The 20,723-nt window shown below is 40.5% G+C and overlaps 1 protein-coding gene across 1 annotated transcript in view; it reads right to left on the bottom strand.

Moving 5' to 3' along the window:
* The window catches only part of TBX15 (T-box transcription factor 15), a 147,491-nt gene that overhangs the window by 30,314 nt on the left and 96,454 nt on the right, over nt 1–20,723 (bottom strand). The window contains exons 4-6 of the mRNA XM_021003131.2: nt 19,429–19,600; nt 18,132–18,299; nt 8,786–8,850 (exon numbers count right to left, since the gene is read on the bottom strand). Of these exons, the coding sequence (XP_020858790.1) occupies nt 8,786–8,850; nt 18,132–18,299; nt 19,429–19,600 (405 nt within the window). The remainder of the gene's footprint in view (nt 1–8,785; nt 8,851–18,131; nt 18,300–19,428; nt 19,601–20,723) is intronic.

Below are 20,723 nucleotides of genomic sequence, written 5' to 3'. Positions count from 1 at the left end.
AGTCCAGGACTTTTAACTCCCATGAGTCACCCTACAAAGGGCCTTATTTCTCCCCTTGTCAAAGGCTTACCAACAACACCTCCCCCACCTACCTGTGAAAACCAGAAGTGAAGCATTGGTGCGATCATCCTGACCTCACCATGAAGTCAGGCAGAGGGGCAGGTCACAGAAGAGTCCCTTTCCTTCCCTGACCGCTAGATCAAGAAAGTTTAATAGAAGTCCATCCCACCGCGAGGCAGCTGTTGCTAGGCCTCCTCTCCTCGTCTGTCTTTGCTTATATCACACCCTTTCTCTCTAGGGCTTGCAGATGCTAGAGAATATAGGATATCCTCCTTTTCCTATGTGAACCAAGAAACACCAAGAAACATCATCTACAGCTAGGCCTGCTGTTTCAAAGGCTATGTGTCCCTAACTGCTGATGAGTACAATTAATTTCAAATGATAATCAACTTCAGATTCAGTTCAAAATTGTACTGATGATCTTTCAAACTAAGATGATTTCCAACTCTCTGAACCTCTCCCTCTTCCTCACCTCTCTCCTCCCCTGCCTTATCTTCTATCCCCTCTCTCTCTCCCCTCCCTTCCCTTTACTTTCTCCCTTCTCTACTCCCTCCTTTTTACTCCTTTCCCCCCTTATCTTAAACCCTTCCCTTATTCCTCTTTCTCTCATCCTCTTCCTCCTCCATGTGCCTGGAATGACCTCCCCTTTCTGGCCCTCTGTGGCCTCGACGCTTAGTAAGAGCCCTGGGATTGAATGGACAGTATCTGGAGATCATTCAATGCCTCCCCAACGCAGCCACTCTGATTCCTATTTCACGCCTGCCTCAGCTGGAAGCCCAGCTCAATCAACTGATTGGAGAAAAGTAACTCAGTAACCTCAGCTGAAGCAATAAAGCAGTATCTACCTCACCACCCTATTCCATCTTAGATTAATGTTCTTACTCTACCACCTATATGTCTGTACGTCCTTCTGTGTCACTGTCATCCCTGTTAGACTGTGAAGTCTCACAGAGCATGGACTGTGACTGTATCCCAACGTGGTACCTAACACCAAGCCACGCGCAACTGGGCATTCAATGGATGCTTTGAGGAGATGATGCTGGTGATGTTTGTCAGCAGAGGATGGTAGGAAGTGCCGAATTACCCAGCAACCCCCACAGCATAACTACTAGGGCATTTCAAGCTACCAGCCAACACTGTCCAATTGATTACTATTGTTACATTACTCTAATTACATTAATTACCATTAAGGGTCTAAGCTGTCTAGAAGATTTTAATTCATGGCAGTCTGGAGAGGAGTGATATACAAGCATACTTTAAGGTGTGAAACAAAGAGTTGTGGGGTCCTCATATGGCCACTTTTTCACATGTTGAGGAGCTGAAATTACTTATCAGTTGCAGAAGACACATTAGTGGTTGGTTGTCCACAAATTGTGATTTTTTCCATTTCAGGACTAGACTGAGTTCTCCCTTGATGTATTAGGGGAGAGGTATGTATAGTTCTGATCTTGGAGGAAAAAGAGGCCTCCTGGAATTCATCCACTTATGCTTTTCTTCTAGGATCAAAAGCTTGGAATCGTCTATTTGTAGGCAATATGTTGTATCAGAAAGTTACAAAAGTTTTATATTTCTTTTATTTCAGTGATAGCGAAGGAGGAAAAGTAGAGAAGAAAGAAAACAGATGCTTGTTAATTGAAAAAATTAATTTAATTTTTAAAAAAAGAGGACTTTGAGTAATTACTTTGTAATTTACTAGCTATGTGACCTTATACAGGTCATTTTGTTTTTCTTATTTGTAAAATGGGGACAAAAATATTCATCCTACTTACCTCACTGGGATGTTGTAGGGAATGTGCATTGGAAAGCTCCCTATCAATATGAATGATGATTAGAGAGTATTAGGCCCTACCAGAAGCCCCCTTCCACTCCGTCCCACCAACCTAGTCAAAGCCACGGTTGTGTAAGATGAGAGTAAGGCTGTGGCAAAGCTGCCTGTGGTTCCATTATGAAAGGGTCATCCACATAACTGGCAGGCTGGGGGAGCACCCTGGTGCCTCCCTGTGGGGTGATAATGTTACTGCATCTGTGAACCATGGTAGAAGGAGGAAAAAGCCCTGGATCTGGGTTCAATGGGCATGGGTTCAAATCCAGCCAAGCAAATCACTAAACTTCTGTAGGCCTCAGTTTCTTCATCTGTAAAATGAAGAGATTGGAGCTCTGAAGTGCCTTCCAGCTCTAGAGATAAGATCCTGATACATTCCCCAGGTTGGCAATCTCCATCACCACTTCACCCATTCTCCATGAGGACCTCTAAGCTGGGGAGTAACTACAGGGGAGCAGAATGGGAAATGGAAGGAGGGCTACATGAGTATTCAACTTCCCCATCTAAACTAGCCTAAAGACACTTTCTGTAAACAATGACGTCACAAAATCACAAAATTTAGCAGTTAGAAGGGGCCTCAGTGGTCATCTGCTGGTGCCATCCATTCCCTCTAAGGTTACCTTCCTGTAAGTGAGAAAATCAGATTGATTCTAGATTGTTACTGATTCCATTCTGTACCATTGCTGACATTTTATAACTGCCCAAGTCATGTCTCATTTTTCTCAGAGTTCAGTGTGGAAATTCAGCTCTCTTACAAGTCGCTTATTACCTCTAAGCTAAATGTTGACGTTCAGATCTCCTGCTGTTGTATTCTTGTTTCAAGCAAATCTGTTATCCTTGAAGGATGTAGTTGAACACCATAGTTGAACTATCCAAGGTAGTCTGGTCCACCATGGCTAAGCTGTCCTTGCGATGAACTCAAACAATGAACATTGCTTAATAACGGGAGGGAGAAGGGGTTGTTGCTAGCCCCTACTCCTAATGTCCAGCCAATCAAGTTGTTCCTCACGCCTGTGATGCTTCTGATTGTGTGGCCAATCACATTGTATTCAAAGCATCCTGTGATGCTGCCTTCTAGTTTGGGGATGCTCCTCCTTCGTCTGTCAAAATGATGTCTGCCCTCATGCAAGGTCTTTTGGTTTGCTGAGGAGCTAAAGACTGCTTTTATTGATAATTGCTAGCCTTACCAATAAATTGAATATGATCAGAACTTCGTGCCTCTGTTTACCTTAATTTCAATCCTAACAACTGCCTTCTGTGTTCTGACTTGCATATGCTTGTAAATGTGCATGTATGTATGAAAATGTATTCACATTAGAATGCAAACTCCTTCGCTTCAATGACTGGTTTGTTTTTTTCACTTTTTCTTTGTGTCTCTAAACAGTAACTGGCAACCAAACAGCAAGCGTAATAATGTTAACAGCTAGCATCTATGTAATGCCTACTAGTCAGTGCGCTAAGCACCTTACAAATTTTATCTCATTTAGTCTTCACAACAACCCTCAGAGGTAGGTGCTATTATTATCCCCATTTTACAGATGAGGAAACTGAAGCAAGCAGAGGTTAAGTGGCTTCCCCAGGGTCACAGAGCTAGTAAGTATCTGAGGCCAGATTTGAACTCGGGTCTTCCTGACTCCAGGCCCAGCATTCTATCCACTATGCTTCCCAACATTAGCAGGCACTTATAAAGATTCACTCTGTGTGAGGCACTGTGCTAAAACCCTGGAGATTAAAAAAGGAATAATTTAGTGGGAGAGATAAATATGTCAGGACACACAAGAAAAATTCAGTGGAGATGGATGGCATGTACATCTAGAGGTACCAGGAAGGCCTCCTCTAGGAGGCAGGTGCTTGAGCTGAGTCTTAAAGGAAGCCAGGGATTCTGAACATCAGAGGCTCAGAAGGAGAATATTCAGGGTCTAGAGACTGGCAAGTATAAAAGCATAAGGAATGGCCGGGGCCAAAGGATGGAGAAGGGAGACAAGCAGTCACACAAGAGGAATAAAAAATCGGCTGCTATGGTTTGGGCCATATAGCCCGTGAGGGGAGCAGGATATAAGAAGATCGAAAGGGAGCAACAGGCCAGGTTGTAAAGAGCTTCGAATGACAAACAAAAGACTTGATATTTGATCCTGGAGGCAAAATGGAACCACTGGAGTTCACTGTACAAGAGGGTGACATGGTCAGAAGTACACTTTAGAAAAAATCCCTTTGGCAGCTGAGTAGAGGGTGAATTGCAGAGAGGAGAGGCCTGAAGCAGAGAAATCACTTAGATGAACATTGATTGTAATAGTACAGAGAAGAGGGAGATGATGAGGGCCTGAGTAAAGGAAGGGGGATATATTCAAGAGATATTGTAGAGCAGCCATTCTCCAAGGGTAGTCCCTGGGCCCCTGATGGTCCCTGAGACCCTTGCAGGGAATCCATAAGATCAAAACTATTTTCACAATTATACGAATACATTTTGATTTCCAATATGGTAAATATCTTTAGATAGATCCCATAGAAATAAAAGTCCTTTGGGGTCCTCGATTTTTAAGACTATAAAGGGGTCCTGAGACCAAAAGGTTTGAGAACTGCTGTAGTAGAGAAAGAAATCACAAGATTTGGCAAGAAATGGGGGTAGGGTGGGAAGGAAGGAGGAGTCAAAGAAAGGAGTCCAGGATGACACTGTGATTTTGAAACTGGGTGTCTGAAAGGATCCTTGACAGGAATTGGGAAATTCAGAAGAGGGAACGGTTTGGCGGGGGAAGATGATGAATTCTCTTTTAGGCATGTTGAGTTTGAAAGGCCTACGGGACATCTAAATGTAAATGTAAAGCAAAAAATAATTGCTCAGCAGAGAGACAAGGGCTGGATAAAGAGATCTGGGAATTATCAGTATAGAAATGATGGTTTATGCTAATGTGAGCTGATGAGACCACTAAGTAAGAAAAAATGGGGGGGGGGAGAAAAGAGGACTGAGGACAGAGCCTCAGGGGATACCTACAGTTGGAAGTACATAATAGGCTTGTTGATTGATTGATCTGGTCTAATTCATGTGCTTGAAGACCTTCAAGAAGGATGAAGCCACCACCTCCAGAAATGGTTGAGGAGTTTTAGATGACTCTAATTGTTAGGAAGGGGCAGCTAGGTGGTACAGTGTGTGGCGTGCCAGGCCTGGACTCCTCTTCCTGAGTTTAAATGTGGCCTCAGACACTTACTAGCTGTGTGACCCTGGGCAAGTCACTTAACCCTGTTTGCCTCAGTTAATGGCAAACCACTCCAATACCTTTGCCAAGAAAACCCCAAAATGGGCCACAAAAGGTCAGATCCATGTGAAAAATGGCTAAACAAGTTTTCGTTGTGATGCTAATATCACAAAGCTAACCACCCAAAGTAGACTCATTGAGACTCCTGGGACATCTGTCCATAAAATAAATAGCTGATATATACACGGTGCTTTGAAATTTACAATCAAACAATAAACATTTTTAAGAGCCAACTATGTGTCAGCACTTTATGTTAGTTACCTTATTTAATCTACTTAATAATTCATGAGGTAGATACAATGGGGTATTTTTATTTTAAAATTTTATAAATGAGGAAAGATGAGCCCAAGGTTAGCAAGCAAGAGAGGAAGGATTCAGACCCAGGCTTCACCAGACCCCAAGTCTATGCTACACCTCTATATGCCTACCACCAACCCCATAAACACATATATTCAAGGGATTAAGTTACGTTCTATGAAACACTAGTTTATTGGTATCTTAGTAATAGATTTTGATGATAGATGACTGTAAGAAGTCTTAAGCAGTATAGAACTGGGTGGGAGCATCTCTGCAGAGAGTAATGGGAGGAAACATTCTTCCTTTCTTTCTCCCCTGCACCAGGGTCTGGCTGGGGCTTGGTCCTTCCCCTTTTGAGGCCCTCTGGGTTGTGCTGGGATGGATAGTGCTTGACAAACCTGAACATGTTTTGGTTTGGGGTTTGGCAAATTCTGGGTCTCCAAAGTATTTCACAAATGTTTTGTGTTCAGTAAAACCAACAGACATTGGCCAAGCACCTTCCCCCCTAATTTTTAAGCCCATGTGTTTTTAAGAGAAATTTAATCCGTATGTTTCTGGTACATTTATATGTAACTCATCAAATATTCTTTTGTACAAACTGCTTCATGTTGAAGATGCCTTGGGAGATTCTTAAATTTTTAAAGACTTTCTGTTAGTATCAAGAATCTGTTTAATAGGTGGGGCACAGGGCACAAACTGGTCATTAGGGGATAGGTAGCCCTGGGTCTGACCCTTTCCCCATCCCTGACACATTGAGAGGGGTTTTTTTAAGTTTCTGTTATTTTGCACCATACACACACACAATCAGTAGAGTGTAGTAAAGACAGCCTCAAAGCAGCATGGTATAGAAAATAAGGAGTCAGGCTCAGAGTCTTAAAGATCTAGCTCAAATCCTGCCTTGGATATATATTGGCCATTTGACCAGGACAAATCACTTAAACTTTCACTGATTTATGCAGCTCTCTAAGGTTATGTCACAGAATGCAGAAAATAATTGTAATGTTTGGAACAGAAACTTTAAAAAGTTAAAAGATAGACAAAATCTAGGCCATGTGGTTAGAAAAGAGCTGTATCTTAGAGTTTCTTAGACCTATTTTGGGCAGGAGGGTAGGGGGAGTGGGTTTGGAGACGAGGGAGTATACATTACACGGGGATGGTTGGGATGAGGGGAAGAATTGCATCATCCAGTTAACTGAGTTTGAGACACTGAAAGAGATCAGGGGCTGAAAAATGGCACATAAGATGGTGTTGTGTGGTCTGCAGAGGTCAAGGCCCAGAGCCCTGGAGACATTTTGAATGATACCATCACCCAGCTCCTTTTAGATGGAGGCCTCAGGCAAGAACACCACTAAGTTGCTTTTGGATGTGTTTTGGCCTACTGGGGTTCTGGGAGGAGAGACAGAACTTTTCCACTGCTTACAATGGGGCATATGTGTGTGCAAAGCTCCTAACAACTCTACCAGAGACTCAGGCAAAGAGGAACTGATGGTAATTTGTGTGGCCTTAGTTTTGGAACAGCTTAAAAAACAGAGCTGAAACAACCAGGAGGATTCAAGACAGATGGAAAACCAAACTCCTGCTTGGTACAAGGACTCTGACTATATCTCTCTACCTAGGGTGGCTCCAAAGCCAACCTGTGGAAGTACAGGTGGATTTAAAAGATAAATTGGTGGGGGAGGGGTGGGGGGTGATTTGCTTTACAGATCACAGAATTATGGAATTCAGAGATCTTCTATTTCAAGGGACCTTCACCTTTTTTGTATTGTGGACCCTTTGGCAGAGTGGTGAAACTATGGTCCCTTTCTGAAAATAAGATCTTTAAAATGAATAAAATAAAATACGTGGAATTACAAAGGAAACCAATTATTGAAATACAGTTACCAAAATTTTTTAAGTTCATTGACTCCAGGTTAAGAACCCCTGAGTTGAAGAAAAGGGGCCAATATGCATTGCTAAATGAAGTTTTCCTATCCAGGAGTCTCCTATGCCAGTACAATCACAGGTTCAGTTCCCCAGCTTTGCGCACTCACTTTCCTCATCTGCAAAATGAGATGAACACTGTCTTCTTCCTATCTCATAAATAAGTGTGACTCCTAAATCATTTGTGTTTTCTAAGGAGAATGTCATGTGGATAGTACTACAAACAGAAGCTGTGTCTCAAAGAGTTTATTTTCAGCTGGGTACTCAGAGCAGTGGATGCTTGAGTGGTTTCTAACTTTAGAAATTCATTCTTGCCCAGTCATTGACACTGGTGACTATCTGGGAGTATCCTGTGACTATGGTCTCATTTTGCCCACAGTCTTCCCTGATAAGTAAAGTTTGCCTAGCTCTTTCCTTGTCTAGGACAATTCTGGTGGCATCCTCAAGTAAGGTAAGAAAGTGTGCTAAGAATTCAGAGAGAGTACTAACCCAGCATTCCATATTTGTAAGGAAATATACAAAAAATTGGAGAAGGTCCAAAAAAGTGTTTTAAAAATGTTTAAATTAATGGAAAGTTATTCCTTTGAAGAAAGGTTAAGAATTATAAGGGGGAGGGTTTCAGAGAAACCTGGGAAGGCTTGTATGAACTGATGCAGAGTGAAGTGAGCAGAATCAGAAGGACAAGTTATATAATAGCAATGCTGTTGCAGAGACAAACAGCTTTTAAAGACTTGGGAACTTGGATCAGTGTTATATTCTGGTAATTATAATCATCACTGAGCAAAAAAAAAAATAAAATTAAAATTCACTTTCACTAGTAGTTGATTGCCACCTAATTAGCTCTACAAGGCTAAATCACTCAGAACAAGTACCTCTACACCTAGAATGAAGTGTAGGACTGAATGACTATCTGGCATATTTAAGCAGTAATAATAAAGGAATCTATCTACCCAGTTGCAGATTTAGTGGTCACTGCTTCAACTTTCTATGTTTTTTCTTTTGTAGGGTTTTGTAACATGAACGTTTTAATATATAAGGAAAACCAGAAAAGAGGATTGTCTATAAAACTATGAATGTCTATTATATATAGTTTTTAAAGTATATATTCCATTTAAATACAATAATTCTAAAGATGCTCTGCTAGTCCATATCTCCTTCTGAACTTCCTCCTCTCTTCTGTATATATTTTTTTTAATGTTTAATTGAGGCTACTTTTTTTTTCTTCTCTTTCTAGCACTACTCTCACTCCTCATCCCCTTCCCCCACACCATCCTGAAGCTTCAATTTTCTGCCTTATTTTTCCTTTATTAGTATGCTGTATCTGTGTTTTCAAAAACAGATGGCCATTGATAAAGCCAGAGTAAGAAAGGGCAAGTGAGAATGAAGTCACAGTAGAAAGAGATTTCAAGGAGCCCACTTTCCCAATTTTCCTTACCTGTTTCTCCCAGAATCCCTGAAGCCTTTAGCAAAGGGGTTTCGATCAATTTTTAATCTGGTGATCTGGAGACAATAAAATAAAAGGCAAATTAGTACTTTTAATGTAGATTTCTTTTCCATTTATTCCTTTTTTTAAAAAATCACCCTGAGTATCATAGTTGACATCACAATTCATTTTCTTTTCAGGTTTTGTTCCAAGATAAAAGATTAGAAAACAGTCATACTTTTACCTGAAGACTGACCAAGAGATTATCTATACAAGTGCAGAATGAATACTGCAACAGGAGATCCCCTCGCCCCATGGACCCATGGAGCTGTGCATCTGTTACTACCATTAGAATTAGAAAATCCACTTTGTAATCTTGCCTCTGCCACTTAGAAACTGTGTGATGTTAAGCAAGTCACTTAAGCTCTCTGTGCCTCCTCCTCTTCCTCCCAAGGCAGTCTTCACAAAAGGCAAACTGGACCCAACCAGATCCAAGAGGCACTTGCTCACTCAGGAGTGGGAAGTCCACTAGCCCTATTTCCCATTTGGGGCAGAAGTACCTGCTAAGTTATCCTCATGTATTTCTCTAGTGCCTAGATTGGCAAAGCTCAACCAATAAAACCCATATGAATTCCAGTGTTTCCATTTTCAGCCATGGCCATGAGAGGCATTCTGATACTTATGTGTCTGGACCAGATGTTAATGACTCATTATAGGCAAACCCTTCAGGACCTGTGGGTTGGGGTGGGGAGTCCAGGGAAAAGGGGGGAGGCACACTGAATTTACTGTAATTCTAGAAATGAGGGAATAGCATCACTTAAGACTTTTTTTTTCAGTTTTCTGCAAATTGTAGGACTTATCACTAGGACAGCTCATGTTGTTTCCTGTGTTCCAAATCCCCAAAGCTCTCCTCATCTCCTCTTCCGACTCACTTCCCCACAGTGGAATTTCCCAAAGACACAGCCTTTAAAAGTCTTTAAAAGGCAACATGAGATCCTGACAACCAGACTCTAACATGAAAGAACCATGCTAGCTTTAAGGTGACTTTTTTTTCCCTGCAACACTCCTTGCTCCAATATCACATGCTAATAACACAGTGCTAATAACGTAGTGAAAGAAAGCAATCCTGCCTCTGTTTTATGGAGCAGATCAGGAGCCTGAAAGTTTGGCTTTCTAAATCCCACTGTCTGCCACATGAAGACTGTAGTGAATTTAAAGAATGTCATTGCTTTTCTGTTCTTAACTTAAAATCAGCTCTTTCCTCCTCCATAATCCTCAGTAATAAACTACACACCATATTTTCTTTTCAAGTTGAGGTTATAATCGTCCGTTCTCCCTTTCAAGTTGGCTTATGCCGTCAAAACCATTTATGAGAGGGCCTTCTGATAAATGATTGGGCTGCCATACTGTTGAGGTTCTCTGTGTCTCTAAGGACATTGTATATCATGGTTTCTGGAGAGCCAGCTAAAAGCTACCTACTCCTCAGCAGCTTGCTCACAGCCCTAAAGGTGTTGGCATGCAAGGTTTAAAGGCAGCAACCATCCAATGATGCAATAACTGTTTTCTCCCATTTGTTCCAAGGACTTCATCTGCGAAATCAAAGGACTTGGCAAACAGTTGGCCAATACCGCTCACTACAACTGAGCTTGCAAGTTGAATTTTTCTGCAGCTTCCCATGGGCAGCTCATGGCAGAATGGACTGGGAGTCAGGACGACTTGGGTTTAAATCCTACCTTGGAAATTTATGAGCTATGTGACCTTGGACAATCACTTAATCTCAGCACATCAGTCTTTTCATTTGTAAAATTGGAGGAATAATAGCACCATCACAGGGTGGTTGGGACCATCAAAGATTTTCATATATGTATGTATGTATATGTATATATGTATGTATGTATATGTATATATATGTGTGTGTATATATATACATATATATATACACAAAAATCCTCTTTGATATATATCTCACTTTTCAAACCTTAAAGTGCCTAATAATAATAATAGAAATAGCAATAATAATACTAATAACTAGCTTTTATATATCGCTTTAAGGTTTGCAAAATGATTTATATGTATTATCTCATTTGAAAAATTAAATTTTTATTCATATAAATAGAAGGGTTTTTTTCCTCAAAAGGTACTTGGTCCATCAGCAGTCAAGATGGTAAACACATTTCCCAAGTTAGCCCCACTATGTGTGATCAGTGTATTCTGGGATGCAAAAATCATTGGTTCCTTGACTGTCAGGGCCATCACAGCCTCAGGGAAATGGAACCAACCAAGTCTTTGGGTGCCACTAATGTTGAGGCAATGGAATGGCCTGACATGTCTTTCCTACCATAAACTACCCATGATGGACTTCCTAATCACCTAGAGTGATCTCACAGAAGTTTTGTTCAAGCTTCATCACATGGAAAACAGGGGCCTATAGAAGCATCCTCTTGAATTTCCACTGCATAAGCCTACTCTTTCTGGTATAACCTGAACTACCCTATGATTCTGGCTTGGCCACTATTCATTTTAAACCTTCAACTGAATTTGAAACCTAGCAGGGTTTCTTAGGAACAAGGCTTGAATCACGCAGCATGGTGCAAATGCTATCAGCCACATCTAAGTAGGAAATGGAAATCAGAAACATCAGAGCTTGATTTTCACAACACCAAAACTCAGAGGTTCCTTCCTCAATCAAAAGTTCTCTTTCTTCTTATGGCTAGCAATGCTTTTGAAGGTTTCTTCTGGGCGATAAGAATGGCTCCACTCAGGAAGAAAGTAATTTTGCACGGATGTGTTTGAAAAGTTGGAATAAAATTGTCTGGATGGCTTAGGATATAAAAGAGCAACTCAAAAATCCTTTCAGATTTGCATACGAGCAATCCAGGCTGAGGTTTCAAACTTACATAGGGCCAATTCTTATTGAAAAATAGAACTCTTACCTGGAGAGATCAGAGCTATATTTTTAAAAAATCAAGTTTCCTATTCACCAGAGAAGGTTTATCTGTGCCTATGTACATATGTGTGTATGTGTGTGTGTGTGTGTGTTTTCCCCATGAAGAAAACTGGAAATCTGGATAACTAGCTTGCCTTAGCATTCTCATTAAATATCCTGGTGACCTGAGGCACAATATCAATTATCTTTAAGGGAAGCTAGATGGCTCAGTGGTTAGAGCACTGGCTCTGAAGTTGAGGACACATGAGTTCAAATTTGGTTTTAGACACTTACTAGCTGTATGACCCAAATACTTAACCTTCATTTGTCTCAGTTTTCCCATTTCTAAAATGGAGATAATAATAGTACCTACCTCCCAGGGTTCTTGTGAGGATAAAATGATGCCATATTTGAAAAGATCTTTTTGAACTTTAAGACACTATATAAATGTTAACTACTAAGGTCCCTTCCATCTCTAGTAATCAAAGGTACAGTTTTTGTGATGAAAACTTCCACCTTATTCAGTTATTCAGGGTGGAGATATTGGCTCCATCCCCCACTAAGGAACAAGAGTAGAGGATGAAGTCACCTCTACCCCCTCCTCTACAATTTTACTCTCCACAATGAAATTCTGGGCAAGGCATAAGACTTCCTTTCTGCCTGCCTAGCCTCTGCCAAATTGGCCCTCTGTGAGCAAATAACAGTAATACTGAAGCCTCTCTGACTGCTTAGCTCAGGGAAGCTGAATGGGGGAGGGGGTAAGTTTAGATGTCGGGCTGAAGGGAGGAGTGGAGAGGTAGTGAGGAGACAGGATTGAAAAACATTCCACTGAAATAAAAACACTTCCTTCCCCCTCTTACAGTCAAATGATATAAGGTAGTGATAGAACGCCAGGCCTTTGATTCTGAAGTGTGGCCTAGTAAAAACTGCACAGGGCTAGGACTCTATGAGAATGAAAGAAAATCACTGACTCAGACAGTCAGTATTTCTTTGCTGTTGATTGCTTCTGTCTGATGGCATTCAATCATTCTCAGTTCTCTGCAGTGGTTCTGAGAAAGTGGAATGAGAGAGGTTCTAGAGGAAGATGCTGCAATTTCTTCTCTGTCTTGCTGCCTCTGTTTCCCTCTCCCAAACAGGGGATATCTTCTCTCCTACCACCCATCCCCAACCCCAAAATCATTTTAAAGGAAGGTTCTGCTATTTAAAAACATCTTTTCTATTCTAAGATGCAGAAAAATCTTTGCACAAAAAAGCTAGTTTGAAATGGATAAGAAAGCTTAACTTACAGGACTACTCATCTTGCAAATAGTTAAAATGGTACCCTACACATAAGGTCATTTCTAGTGCTTTGGGCCTTGTCTCACAGCCTAAATATTATCATAGGGTAAATATTAAGGGAGTAGAAGTACAAAGATCATAGTCTTTAAAAGGTTTTCTGGGGCCAAACCAGGGGTAGTTATGGATAATAAGAGACTTTTCTTTCTTTAAGAAGTATAATAAGGAACTCTAGGGCACTATGTTAAGCTATATCTAAACAGCCAAATTAAGAAAGGAGATGTGCTACACAGCTCCAAATCATTTTATAAACACAATCTTCTTTGTTGAGCCAAGGATTCATCCCATGAAAACGGAAAGCTCTTAGTCTCCACATGAGCTAAGGCATTTCTATTCAGCTACCTTCTCTTTTTGTCATGGAGGCTTGGTCATCAAGACTCCAGTGGAAAAGTAGAGTCCCAACCAAGAAAGTTATTGAATATTCTATCTAGCACTGGTATAATCTGTCTGAAGCAGACCCCACTTTTGAATTTATAAACAAGGTGAGTTGAGAGGTAGCTATTATTATTATTTTTATTTCCAAAAATATTCATTAGAGAGACACTGTAAGTAGACAGATACTTGGAAATGGAAAAAGATCTGAAGCAAGTTGAAGAAAGGTGACATTTCAGGAACAGGAGAATGTAAGCTCCTTTTTTCATCTTGTCTTTGTATCAATAGCACCTAGATCAGGGGTGGGGAATCTGCAGCCTCAAGACCACATGTGGCCATCTAGGTCCTCAAGTATGGCTCTTCAGGCAAAGGGCCTCTGTACCAAACCATACCTGGAAAAGTATTCTCCCCTATAACATACCCAACCTTTGCCTTAAAACCTCCAATAAAAGAGTATGACTACCTCTCAAGTCAACCCTTTCCTCTTTGGGATAATTCTAATCATTAGAAAAAAATTTATTCCTTTTTGTTCTGAGGTTAAATTTGTCTCTGCAATTCCTACCTGTTGTTCTACAAACAAGCAGCTAACCTAATACTCTTTGAAACTGATGAGAAAGCAACCAACCAGAAATGAGCCATTCTTTGCCTTAAAGAAGAAATGGCCATCTCTCATTCCAGCCTGAAATTCTCAAAACAGATAAAATATGTAAATGGAAGTTGGACAGGAAAATGTCAACTCTTTTCAATTTTATGGAATATATACATGGAGGGAAAAAGAGATCATGCACATAAAATGACTTAGAACCATAAAGCACTTCACCACTTTCTCAATTTGCCTTTTTAGATATAACATGATACAGTAATGATCCTTTACAGTAGAAACTTCCTTCTAAAAAGTGAAAAGTCTCTTGCAGGACCTTTTTTTCAGCAACAACTTGCCTCAGCATTCAACTAAATAACTTTCCATTTTCTAATGGAGCAAGCATATTGGAAGTCCACCAGCAAATCTCACTCATTGAAATAGACACTCCTGAACCTGGCCAGGAGCAAAGGGGTAAAGATTGCATTCTTCATTGAATTTATCCTCTGCCCCCTTCAGTGGCACCACCATCCTCCACTTTATCGAGATTTCAGACCTTGAAGTCTTAATTTTTTTTAATCCTGTATGGCTAATTATCCATCAAATCCTATTGCTTCTTCCTTTAAAATTTTTCTCTTGCCTGACCTGTCCTCTACATTCCTCCTGCAATACTCCCCCAACCCAATTTCTCTTACTTGGAAGAATGCAATAGCCTCCTAACTCATTTCTTTTCCTTCAGTCCCTCCTTCCTCCAATTCATCCTATAACCTAGAACATTACCAGACTAATCTAAAAAATATTATCTCCTATCTTTTCTCTCCATTGTTCAAAACTTAATAGCACCTCCCATTGCCTAAAAAGAAAGTCAAAACTAGACAGACTTACGTCTTTTTTCTTGATTGTCTAGACTTGAGAAAGTGATGGAGAAAATGTTAATAATATAAATTAGGGGCAGCTAGTGGCACAGTGGATAGAGCAACGAACTTGAGTTCAAATCTGACCTCAGACACATAACACTAGCTGTGTGACTTTGAGCAAGTCACTTAACCCCAATTGCCTCACAAAAAAAAAAAGTAAATTAAACTTAAAGGTGGGTGGTGTGTATTTATTTTTTTTCCCGGAGAAACAATTGCTAAATATTTACCAGAATACCATTCTCCTGCTGAATTGATAGTGAGTCATAATAGCCATACTTTGAGTCTAAGCATTCAACTAATACAGAATCCATTCAATTGTATTATTATCTAGTTCACATTTCTCCATCCTCTCCACAAGAACAGTATGGGCTATTTCATCAAGGGTTTTGTTAAACTTAGGAGGAAGAAAGGGAGACAGACAGACAGAAAGGAGATAAAGAGAGAGAAGGAGGAGGGGAGAGTAAGAGAAGAAAGGAAGATAGGTAAGAAGAAAGGAAGGTAGGTAGGAAGGAAGGAAGGAAGGGAAAGAAGGGAGGAAGGGAAGGAAGGAGGAAAGAAAGGAAGGAAGACAGCAGGAGGGATATAGGGAAGAAAGAGAAAGAATCTTTTAGATTTTAGTAAAGTCTATATATATGTAATATATTTATATATATACATATATATGTATATATATATGTGTGTGTACATATATATATATACATACACACACATAGGTGTGTTATATGTGCACGCACACATATACCACATATACATAAAGTATTCTTCTGATCTACTACCATGGTAACCCTTTCAAAAAAGAAAATAAGGTTAGTCTGGCATGACCTGGCCTTGGTGAAGCCATATTAGCACTTTGCAATTATTGCTTCATTTTCTAGACTTTTCCCAGGAACCAAAGTCAAGCTTTCTGGCCTAAAGTTTGCAAACTCCATTCTCTTCCTTTAAAAAAAAATAGGGCATTTGCCTCCCTCTAGTTTTGCAGCACCTATACTATTTTCCATGACTTTTCATGTATCACTGATAGTATCTGCACAAACATATCCTCCAGTTCTTTCTACACATTCACCTGGACCAAGTGACCTGAATTCCTCAAGAGCAACTAGGAGCTCTCTTCATATGCCCTGACCTGATACTTGGGTATCAGCCATTTTTTCCTTGTAATTTCTGGTACAAATGTCACTCTTCTCATCATGGAAAACAAGCAAAATGAGAAGTCAGTGGTTCTTCCCTCTTTCTATTGCCAGTTGTCACTGTCCAATCCATTCCAAGCAGCCATCCAATCTCTTCTTTGATCCTTTTCTTCCCACAAATACAGCTTTTTAAAAAATCCTTTGTGATGTCCATAGCTTCCTTTGCCAGCTGAACTCGTGCTGAGCTTTAGCACCGCTGTTTCTCTGGTCAACCATGCCATAGACTCCCATATCCAGTCTCTGTTACCTGCCCTTACTTTGATTTTCTAAACCTGTCTCCAATACCTGGGCTCAAATACCAGCTCCCTCACTTATAAGCTGTGTGACCAGACCACATAAGCTCTCTGTTCCTTCATATGTAAAGCAATAACACTTACCTCACAGGATTTGCCTTGAGAATCAAATAATGCTTCATGCAAATGGACATACAAATGTCAGCTATTATCCTAAATGTGCTTCTGCAAAATGTTTGCTGATTGGTTTCAAAAATGCCAAATCATTTTAAATTCAGCAAGAAGGCTGACGATCCAAACAAATTCTACAGTCAGAGGTGTGCAGGAGCCAGCTCTAACTGGCTCAAGACAGCTGATTGTGAAATTTTCAATGTGAGCATTTATAGCCTGGAAATAAGCAAAGGCTACAAACCAGGGCTTGATTTATTGTTTTCTTGATTGTCTAGACTTCAGAAAGTGTTAATAATACAGATTAAACTTAAAAGTGTATGTAATGCTTTACATCCCCCCCGCCCCCCGCCCCGGGCAAAAGACAGTTGTTAAATATATACCAGCACACTCCTGACTCTGGTAAAGCTCCTTATCATTCAAAAATTAATTTTATAAAATGATTATAGATAGATTTACATCTTTATGTGTAACCATATTTTTTTATTATACTATGTTATGGAAATGCTTGTTTTATTCCATAAATTATAAATAAATAAAATTATAAAAATTTTTAAATAAAATCATCTTATAATGATAGCATTCAATTTACTTTTTCTTTAAATCCAAAATTTTTACTGCCTGTTTGCCTCAGGCAAAGTGTAAGTGGGAAAAGAAACTTCACTGAACTTATCCAGAGGTTGGAAGAATCTCTTACTACTTTAGCTCAGTGTGAAATCAAGTTGCCTACCATGAGAAGGGCTCAAGTGAGGCCAGGATGCTGGATTACAAAGCATGTGATAGTAAATTCTCTTGCCAGCAGCACCACTGACTCGTTGAGTTACTTTGAGTCACTATAACTCTGTCCTACACTTGAAAATAGGGAAACTACTAAGAAAATTCAAGATATTTCAAGAATCTGGGCTGGGATTTGAGGTAGGGGGAAGATTAATAAGGTAAATGCTTAGATAAATTGTGTCAAAAGGTGTCATGACCAATAGTAACTATGTACTGCATGCCCATTGTTTGTATGGAACTTCACGAACAGTGGAGATTACATGGATTACAAAACATAGGAGAGAAGTGTAACTGATGGGGAAGAAAGGAAGGAGCACATTTCAGATGCATACAGATGGGGCAGTCGTGATAGAGTTATGGAGATTGAGGGAAGACACATTCCTAGTCATGACTCACTGAGACTGAAAGGATTCAGGGATAAGATGAGTGTCAAGTTGAAAGAAAGCTGCTTGCTGGAGACAAAAAAAAAAGATTACAAATGAGAAGGATGAGGACACTATACCTCAAGAAAAGAAAGAGAAAACTCAAAGGTGAGCAGCTTTGCCTGGCTAAAATGGGAGAACAGGGATACAGACATAGCACATTAAGAGATGATGTCAACTCAATAAGGCTGGTGACCTTAGCAGCAGAAGGCCTTGAAGGCCATGTTCAAAACTTTCTTAAAACTGATTCAAATCCAGATTGCATTAGATGCTACCATGCATAATAATAGCAACAACATAATTAATAATCTGTGTTTACTTATCACCTTTTCTCATGTATGGCATTTTTCTTCCAGTGATGCATCCACAGACATAATTTCCTACCAAATGCCTAAATAAAACAGGACAAAATCATTCTGAGTCCCAAGCAAAGCCCCTTACCTGCTGGTTCTGATAGGCTGTGACTGTGGTGAAGACAGTCTCTGGGAAGTTGAAAGTCTTCACACCATCCCCCACAGGGACAGGCTTAGTAGGAGAGAGGTCACTACTGAAGTCCTTGCGGATCACATGGACTCGGGGCTGGTACTTGTGCATAGAGTGCAGGATAATCTGGAAAGGGAAGGAGAAGCATTGCCCAGGGTAGATAGCTCTCCAGGTCCTGCCATTAATGTATAGATCATGCCCTCAAGTCACAGTCTAGAGCTTAACCATCAGAAGGAGGCTGGTCACTTTCTAAAGGATTAGTGGTGGCTGGATGGAAGGCAGGGAAATTTGGGGTCAGCAATGTTGTGGAAGGTAAGTGGTATTATATGGGACAATAGGATATCACTGTTCCATCCAGGGAATCCACAGGGATTACAACACACTCTCTGTAATTAAACACAAATGTTTAATGACACTGTTGTGGTCCCAACTGACTGTGATATCACTCCAAGAGAATGCTTTATATCCTCTGTCTTGTGGACTTATTATCACCCCCAGCTCCAGTTACTCAATGCTCTTGTGCATAATTTCACACTATATTAATCTGCACTGGTTTATGTCACTGTTTGAGCGTTCTCATGTCCTCTTAATGCATTTATTTTCTGCCTCCCCTGATAGATTCTAATTTCTTGGAGGGCACAGAGCATCATTTTAAATGAAGGATCCAGTGCATCTGTCCATCAGAACAAGGTGGCAGCTCAACGATGTTTTGGACTGCCGAAGTAGCCTGTGTATTGTTCAGTTGTCCCCAATTATACAGGGAAACCTCAAAGTAGGTTCCCTCCCTGATAGTGCTGTCAAATCCAGCTGAGCTTCCAAAAGTCCTAGTGCTTCAATCAGGCTGATTCTTTGAGAAAATGCTGCTATTGTCTTAAGCAGTAACTTTTACTGAAACTGAATTTTTAAAATATGTTTGTCCTTCTTCCTACCTAGACTGTAAGCTCTCTAAAAGCAAGGTCCAGGAATTACATTTCTTTGTAATATTCCACAGCACCTAGCAGGTATTATATATACTGGTTAATTTGTTTTGATTTGTAACACAAGAGAATAAATAAGAGAAATGAGATTTCATTCCACTGTTAAGATTGTAAAGGTAAGAGATGTATCTGTTCTGGCTGAGAACCTGAAAGCAAGGAGGTGACTGTTAAGCAGAAGAGGACATAACTAGACAGATGTTATCAAAGTCTGCAAGTGGGACAGCTGTGCAGCAATAAGAGGATGAAGAGATGAGAAGTTAGAGGTCTCCTTAACTCACATGTCCTTGGTCATCCAATTCATTGTTGGTCAGTTTGAGTTTGTCAAAACTGACCACCTGCCTCATCCATGTGTCTCCAGAAGCCAGTGAATCAGGATGGATATAAACTCTTGGAGGGACGGGGGAGTCAGCATTGCCGGCCACCATCCACTTTGAGCTGTGATATACATATCTGAGAGAGAAAGGAAGAGAAGAAAGATTCAGAGGCAGAAAGTGGAAACCATTTGGGGTAGAACAAGGCAAATGGAAATGGGTAGAAAGAAAGAGGAAAAGAAGCCAGAAAAATTAGAAGAGGGTGGGGAGAAAAGAGAACTAGGAAAAAAGTTAAAGGAGATAGCAAGACAGAGACAGAGAGAAAGAGAGAAAGAGAGAGTAAAAGAGAAGGAAGGAAGGAGGGAAGGAAGGAAGGAAGGAAGGAAAGAAGGAAGGAAGGAAGGAAGGAAGGAAGGAAGGAAGGAAGGAAGGAAGGAAGGAAGGAAGGAAGGAAGGAAGGAAGGAAGGAAGGAAGGAAGGAAGGAAGAAGGAAGGAAGGAAGGAAGGAAGGAAGGAAGGAAGGAAGGAAGGAAGGAAGGAAGGAAGGAAGGAAGGAGAGAGGAAGGAAGGAAGATGAGAATTTAAATACTGGGGAAAATGAAAAAGAGAGAGAAAAGTAAAGGAATATTTGAGGTGGAAAGGGATGTGGGGTTACTGAACAAAGCCATAGCTCCTCAGAAGGGAAACATTCTCCATGTTCCCTTCCCATTCCCTCCCCCTCCCCTTGCCATACATGTAGACACATCCACACACAGACACACAGACACAGGCATGCATGCACACACGTGCACACACACACATCCTGAGCCCATATGTGTAACTATGGGCTAAAGTACTTTACTGCAACCTTTCACCTTTCAAATGCAAACCAGATAATCCCTTGGCCACTTGTTCAGGATCTGGTTGCTTATTAAAAACATCTTCTCCCTTATTCTCTTATAAAACTCAGCCATGTGCAAAGAACCACCAAGCCCCCACTTATTAACTATTTCCTTTCTCTGAGTCTGAATTTTTAAGACACTCCTAGAAAAGAAGGAGGGAATTCAATAGCTCAGGAGCTCTGTATAGGGTCTATGTCTTGTCACCAGGTGTATTCTAAGAAATTCCACCAAATAAGGCTTCCCTTTACACTTCATTATCTTTTGCATCCCTTCAAATGATGACTGTTAGGGAATGTTCCATTCTTAGTATAGAAGAGGGTCTGACTCCTGTGTCTTCCTTGCAGCATACAGATTAGTGGAAGTTTTCTTTGCTCCTGCTTC

This window comes from Phascolarctos cinereus, unplaced genomic scaffold, assembly GCF_003287225.1.
Source record: "Phascolarctos cinereus isolate Bilbo 61053 unplaced genomic scaffold, phaCin_HiC Scaffold_5;HRSCAF=322, whole genome shotgun sequence".
Taxonomy (NCBI): Eukaryota; Metazoa; Chordata; class Mammalia; order Diprotodontia; family Phascolarctidae; genus Phascolarctos; species Phascolarctos cinereus.
Note: the sequence above shows the minus strand (reverse complement) of the source record. Positions and strands in the feature narration are given on the sequence as shown.